Source organism: Cynara cardunculus (assembly GCF_001531365.2).
Source record: "Cynara cardunculus var. scolymus isolate 2C chromosome LG 8, CcrdV1, whole genome shotgun sequence".
NCBI lineage: Eukaryota > Viridiplantae > Streptophyta > Magnoliopsida > Asterales > Asteraceae > Cynara > Cynara cardunculus.
In genome coordinates this window covers 16,999,200-17,007,037 of record NC_037535.1, presented here as the reverse complement: position 1 = coordinate 17,007,037, position 7,838 = coordinate 16,999,200, and the positions used below count along the sequence as shown (strand labels likewise).

At 34.6% G+C, this 7,838-nt stretch overlaps 1 protein-coding gene across 1 annotated transcript; it reads left to right on the top strand.

The window, feature by feature from the left end:
• The first annotated feature begins 472 nt into the window (after window positions 1-472).
• On the top strand, window positions 473-5,430 carry LOC112517252 (DEAD-box ATP-dependent RNA helicase 3, chloroplastic-like). The gene is made up of 10 exons (XM_025124625.1): window positions 473-1,019; window positions 1,844-1,980; window positions 2,071-2,485; window positions 2,937-3,035; window positions 3,302-3,526; window positions 3,618-3,995; window positions 4,091-4,234; window positions 4,304-4,399; window positions 4,485-4,792; window positions 5,017-5,430. Exons 1-10 carry the CDS (start codon window positions 561-563, stop codon window positions 5,093-5,095), a joined length of 2,340 nt encoding a protein of 779 aa, XP_024980393.1. The 5' UTR covers window positions 473-560; the 3' UTR covers window positions 5,096-5,430.
• Window positions 5,431-7,838: the final 2,408 nt, after the last annotated feature.

Here is a 7,838-nt window from a genome sequence, read left to right as displayed (position 1 = left end):
AAGGTTCTTGAAGATATATCTTTCAGACTCTGCTACCCTTTATGAATCAACTTTAGTGAGGCGCAACCATCCTCTTTGACTATCAGCTACAACTTTAAGCAAATTACAAAATTTACCCATATTTGTTAAAAGATTGACAAACAAAAGAACATTCAAAGTTAAATCATTAAACAAGTCAAAATTGAAATAGACATGTATTTTAATAAGATTTATGTATTACGCGAGTAAACATTTAGCAGGTGGAATTCAAATTTCTTTTACAAAATTTGTTTGAATCGCATTTTACTTCAAAAATAGAAAAAAAAAAAAAAACTATTTGGTAAATACCAATTTTACGATTGTTTGTAAGAGGATATCATCACTTTCTTTTATTTAAAAATGTTGGAGAATTCTTGAAAAGAAAATATCCCATTAAGAACCAAAGGAAATGGAGGTATAAATTGTTGAGGTTTTAGCCATGGCCAACAAGATAGTCTTGGAGAACCATACAACTCCATAAACCTCTCACCTTATCCCCCAATCTTCTTCCCCTTTTCCCTCTTTCTCAATTTCGTGAAGCCATGGCGTGTTCTTCATCAAACATAGGTGTCTCTTCCATATACCACAAAAACCCATCACTAGAACAACTCTCCAGGAAAATCGCCACCCCTGCTTCACCCTTACATCTTCCTCGTTCTGCCGATAAAACCCATTTCACCTCCTTGAAAGCTGCCGCTAGACTCAACCATAACAGCGTAGGTGTCGGTGGTGGGTCTGCTTTTGTTACCTCGGCGACTGCCACGCCGAATTCCGTTTTGAGTGAGAAGGCGTTTAAGGGTCTTGGTGTGTTCGATGAAGATTCTTCTTTGGATGATAGTGACAGAGAGTACGATGATGAGTCTGAAAAGGAAGCCTCAGTAGGTGATGGTAGTGGAAATGTTGCTGACGATGATGAACTTGCAATTACCAAACTGGGTTTGCCTCAAAAGCTGGTTCAGATTCTAGAAAAAAGAGAAATTACTAGGCTGTTTCCAATCCAAGTACTTTCTTCATTCCTCCTCATCCTCTCTCTCTCTCTCTCTCTGTATATATATATATATATATATATATGTATGTGTGTGTGTGTGTGTAAATGATGATACTTCAAACATTTAACCTTATCACTTATCTGTAAATGCTAACATGTATACATTTGATGTGTGAGTATATGCAGGTGTTGTAAGCGTTTAAACTTTAACCCAATTTCATTTCGTTTATGCAATTCAATGGTTAGGTCTAAGCCATCCCAAAAGTACCTTTAGTCAGAAATCTGATAGAAGAGAATCAAAATTTTAGTTGGTTTGGAGTTTTCAAGTGAGGGGTTTTGATGCAGTTTAAGTAGTCTTGTGCTGGTATTATCAGGTTTGAGAAATGATGCATAAATGGAAGTTTCTATCACCTGCTCAATTCTTTTTAAACATGCTTAGCTAGAAAAGGTATCTATATCTATATATATATATATATATATATATATATATCGGTCCCTCTTTAGTGCTTATCTCTATTACCTTTCAAGTGTATGTTGTCTTTGGTGCTTGTATTTAGTTGCATATATATTTTGTTGTCATAGTGTAAACATGTCCCTATTGCCTGATTGTGATGTTAATATGCCACCATTTTTGGATAAGATTCTCTCCCTCTCTTTCTCACCCCTTCTATCATTATCAGTTTCTGCATTAACCTAAGTATATATGTACTTCACCTCTTTCCCTCCCTCTCTTATCTATCAGAGAGATAGAGAGAGACCCAGAATGTTTATAGATTTCTATATGCATCTCCATCAAGTCCATTATGGCGTTAACTTGCTTTTGTTTCAATCATATAGAGAGCTGTATTGGTCCCTGCACTCGAAGGTAGAGATATTATTGCGCGTGCCAAAACTGGAACAGGAAAGACATTAGCTTTTGGAATTCCTATAATCAAAAGACTCACAGAAGATGATGAAGAACGGATTTCTCCCAGGTATTCATGAAACAAGTACTTTTTCTATAATATTTTACAAATAATATGTTGGATCTAAAGGGGGTTTTCTATGCATATTTTTATGTAAAGGCGTGCTCAACGACTTCCCAGAGTCTTGGTCCTTGCACCCACGAGGGAATTGGCAAGGCAAGTAGAAACAGAGATCAAAGAGTCTGCCCCATATTTGAGCACTGTTTGTGTCTATGGTGGTGTCTCTTATAATTCACAGCAAAATGCGTTATCTCGTGGAGTTGATGTAGTGGTTGGCACGCCAGGAAGACTTATTGATCTTATTGGAAGTAACAGCCTGAAACTGGGGGAGGTTCAGTTTTTGGTCCTTGATGAAGCTGATCAAATGCTTGCTGTTGGTTTTGAGGAAGACGTGGAACATATCTTAGAGAAGCTTCCATCTGAAAGGCAAAGCATGCTTTTCTCAGCAACTATGCCTAGTTGGGTCAAGAAATTATCGAGGAAATATTTGAACAATCCTTTGACAATTGATTTGGTAAGTTTCTTGTGTTCTTGGCTTGTATAATACTCCTTCCATCCTAAAATAAGTTTCACATTTCTATTTTGACTTGTCCCAAAATAAATGTCCACTTTGAAAAGTCAAAAGTAAGTGTCTGCATTCCAATTCTACCCTTATTTACGAGATCATGAAATTCATTATCAAGGGTAATATTGTCATTTGGTTGATTAAAAAGTGTAATAATTACACATTTCTAAAACTACGTGCCTTTTTCATTGTGGACATTTATTTTGAGATGAAGTGCTATATAATGTTTTCAAATGTCTCCTTGTTTAATGCTTCATTTGTTTTTGTGAAGAGGGTATAATCATGTCTGTATACCTTAATCAGCCAATGCAAGTGTTCTCATGTATATGTGCTCGCATTCGGTGCTTTCTTTATTGTTCTTTGACAAAGTAGCTGTAAATTGTTTAATTGAACTTAAAAGGTTGGTGATCAAGATGAGAAGCTAGCAGAGGGTATCAAGCTGTATGCTATACCAACAACCTCAACTTCAAAGCGGACAATACTTGGTGATCTTGTCACGGTACGTGACTTACTTATAGTTTCATGTTTATGCGGATCGAAGGTCAAATCTTAAATTGTTTAGCTTTTATTCTCTTTTTTTTGCTCCCACCTATGCACAAGCCGGGTCTTCATGAAAGTAATCACTCCTCTTTCGTGTAGATAGGGTCCTTTGGTTAAATGACCTTCTGCTTAAGATAAGAATGCCCAGAAACCCTACTTTTGCATGGGATATGCTAGGTTAGGTTGGTTTAAACTCTTACAGTTACAATCTTGTGATGATTTTAGGTGTATGCAAAGGGTGGGAAGACCATTGTTTTCACTCAGACAAAAAGAGATGCAGATGAGGTCTCGTTGGCATTGACTAATAGCATTACTTCAGAGGCATTGCATGGTGACATATCTCAACATCAAAGGGAAAGAACCTTGAATGGATTCAGACAAGGAAAGTTTACTGTGCTTGTTGCTACTGATGTTGCGTCACGTGGGCTTGATATACCCAATGTCGATTTAGTAAGTTTCTTTTAGCATTATGGCTCCATTCGATCTAGTGACCTTTCCTGATGCAACTGTGACATGTGTGGCTTTCCTTCTCGTTTTTCAGGTTATCCACTATGAACTACCGAATGATCCAGAGACTTTTGTGCACCGATCTGGTAGAACTGGACGTGCAGGAAAGGAAGGGTCGGCCATTTTGATGTTCACAAATAATCAGAGGAGAACGGTTAAATCCCTTGAGCGTGATGTGGGATGCAAATTTGAGTTTATAAGTCCTCCAGCAGTGGAAGATGTATTGGAGTCTTCGGCTCAGCAAGTTGTTGCTACCCTCTCTGGTGTTCATAGGGAGTCCGTGGAGTTCTTCACTCCAACTGCAGAAAAGCTAATCGAGGAGCAGGGTGCAAGCGCTCTTGCTGCTGCCCTTGCACAGTTGAGCGGTTTCTCAAAGCCTCCATCATCCCGTTCTCTTATCACACACGAGCAGGTGAGTTAGATGTATTATTATGAGTGTATCTACATCTATATCTTGGTTTTGTTCCTTTATTTTCTGGTGGGTAATTGTGAATGATTGCATTGCAGGGATGGTCTACGTTGCAACTGACTCGGGACCCTGCTCTATCGAGAGGGTTCATGTCAGCTAGAACCGTTACTGGATTCTTGGCTGACGTTTATGCAACGGCTGCTGATGAACTCGGCAAAATACATATAATTGCGGATGAAAGGGTGTGTATCCAAGTGAGCTGATGTCCCTTTACTACAGCTTCTTTTTGTAACATCTATTTATGTATTCAGGTCCAGGGAGCAGTTTTTGATCTTCCCGAAGAGATTGCCAAGGAGCTACTAACTAAGGACGTGCCACCTGGCAATACTATTACAAAAATCACGAAGGTGGACTCATTTTCGTTTTGCAGACAGTACAATCCCTGTTTTTCGATTAATTGCATTGCTGATTCCTACTGGGTACCATTTGCAGTTGCCTTTATTGCAAGATGATGGTCCGGCAAGTGACTTTTATGGTAGGTTTTCTAACAGGGAGAGAAGTTCCCGAGGAGCGGGTTCAAGGAGGGGAGGTTCCAGTGGTTCCCGTGGTGGTTGGGGTGGCGGCAGTCGATACTCATCTGATGATGATGGAGATAGCTTCAAGCGAGCTGGTAGGGGTGGCGGCAGTAGTTGGTCCAGAGGAGGTGCAAGAACTGGTGGAAGTGATTGGCTAATTGGTGAAAGACGATCTTCACGCTCTCCGTCCTTGGGGACTAGGAGCTCTTCTCGGACTAGGGACAGGTATATATCTTTTCTTGTTTGTTTAACCTATTTTCGTCACATATATCTCTGATGCATTCTCTGTTGACTGTACCTGTTGCTCTTTTGCATACACTCTCACCCGTAGCTTGTTCGCTTGTTTCTGTTAATTTTTGTCTTACCGGCTCCATTTGGTTTGATTTCTGTGAAGCATTACTCTAATACTTGACGAAATACTAGGATTTAATAAGTTTGTGGAATGGTAGGAACTTCGAGGGTGCCTGTTTCAACTGTGGACGATCTGGGCACAGGGCATCAGAATGTCTCACGAAACGAGACTATTAGTTGGCCATATCTTCCTATTTAGAGCCAACATGTTCATACATCTGTTTTAGCCATCGTTGCTCCGTTTAAAGAGGTATGGAGGCTGCCAGATTTACGGTCGGAAAACTGAAACTAAATGAGAATGACATGTGCGTCGGATGCTAGAGGAAGCTGAAGGTAAGGTCGTTAGATAGCAGCATTTTTGATACCATGATTTGTTGGAATCGAATATAAGCTATGATGTAGGTCGCTATTTCTTGTACTTTTGCGTGTTCACAGATGAACTTGAGTAGATTTGGTTTTGGTTGTGGATAATCTAATAGAAAAGGCATCAAAATCGTTGATTCCATTGTTGATCTAGAAGCTTAAATAACCTTTGGCTAATAAAACGACTATTGAATATAACCTATGATGCGAGTCGAGCTCAAGTATCACTATACTCGACTCGAACTCGAAACCCAATTTTCAAGTTCGAAGTCGACTCGGAAACTCGCGAGTTGTAATTTCTCAAGCCCGAACTCGATAACTATTTCTCAAGCTCGAACTAAGTTCGAATGAAGCTCGGACTCAAATCAAGCTCGAAACCAAGCTCACCCATTGAAATTTATGAAATTTTAGGGTCTTTCTTTTATAAATTTTAAAACTTAAAGGTGTTTTTTTAGCTTTTATAAAATTAAAGGGATCAACTTCATCGTTAGAAAGACAAAGTTAAAAATTAATTTACCTCCCATTCTTTTTATAACATATTTTCTCCTTTTTTTTACCATATCTCTTTCAATGTGGGACAATTTCACGAATTTTTTTTAATAGTTTTTATTTGATCTTTTTTAATTGTGATTTTAATAAAAATTAATTGATTAATTTTTATTATTAAAAAATGCATAATTTTGTTTAAATATCTAAAAATATAAGGCATTTTTATTATTTATATTCTACAAATTTTATCATAAAAACTTATTATATTTTAAAACTAATTATATATAAAATAATCGAGTATCTTAAGAGTTTTTCGAGTCGAGTATTGGATAGCTTGACTCGGCTCGTTAATATGTTGAGTCGAGCTCGAGTTCGAGTCGAGCCTATTCAAGTCGAGTGTTGACCGAGCTTTGATCGTATCGATCTCGAATAGCTCGCGAATTGTCTCGTACTGTTTACACCCCTACTAACAGTTAATGTCGGAGTCAAAATGATAATTCTTATAAATATATTAAAATATTACAATTTCTTATGTTGAATTATAAACTAATTGATCATAATAACACATTTTTGTCACATAAAACGTTTTATATTCTTCTCGACACAATTTATCAAAGAGTGAATTACATTTTTAGTCCTTATCGTATGTAACACATTAAGGATGCATTTTATATCCATATACAACTGAACAATACGAGATAGAGCAGCTGTTATATGTTTGATAAGACAGAACAAAAAAAATGATTAATTTATCTCTAATGGATTATATATATATATATATATATATATATATATATATTAATTCATGTAATTTATTAAATTATAATAAAATAAATGTTTTTATAATAAAATNTTTTATTATTATTAATATTTATAAATTACATAAATTAACTAAAATATAGAAATATTATAAATAATATTTTGTAGATAGTAAAGTGAAAGTTTAAAAATCATAAAATAAAATAAATAAAATTTAAACAATGAATAAAATGTAAAGATGGGGGCTTATTTTGATGTGTTTGAAAACAATTAAGTTTTATTTTAAGGTTATATTAGTAAAATATAGATCTGTTCCACCTTGTTCTATCGAGTGGAGGTGGAACACGCTTATTCAACTTTGTTCCACCATATTTCTGTCTGTTTCACATAAAAAGTGTCAAACGTAAAACATTGATTTCTGATATGTACCAAACACACCTTAAGTACACTAACAATCATTAGCTTTTAATATTCATAATAATTGGTCTCTTGCAAATAGTTAAATAGTGGTTTAACAGTTCATATAAATTTTTAGAATTATATACATAATATGTATATATTGTATTTATATTATATTATAAAACATTTGACAAAAAATCTTAAAAACCATTTTTTTATGTATTAAGTATTGTTTATTGATGCATATTTCTTAAAATTCAATATTACAAGTAAATTGTGTGTAAGTACAACTTCTTAAAGCTTCATTTGAGTTCGTGTAACTAATTGTGGATAAACATAATCAAATAGAGAATACACATCTCATTTTAAAATATAAAAAATCTAAAATATAATTAGAATAATTATTGAGTTCCAACAAAATAATTAATTATTATCTTATAAAAAATTATATTATTAAGCCAAATATAAATTAATTCGTTTTTAAATTTCAATTAAATTATATTAAAAATTTGAATCAAAGAAATTACATAAAAACGAGAACTTTTAAATTGTTAATTCAATATTAATATTGCTTATTTTTTTTAGAATTTTATGATATCTTTAAATTTATATTTAATTCAAAAATAAAAACATTTTCTTTTTCTCAAAACCACATAACATTATAATATTGATAGACCCAAATATAAAACAAAACATTAAAATCAAGATATATCTCGCTGCATTGCACGAATTTTATATCGATAAAAATACAAAATTTCAACATCAAAACATCTCTTGAACAAGTTTCACACAAACAAAATAGAAATAATTGTGAATATGGCATTGAAAACCTAAATTGTTATAATCATGTAACACCCCATATTCCACATTTGCATAAAACACATATTTCATTACATAGAAACATGGATTA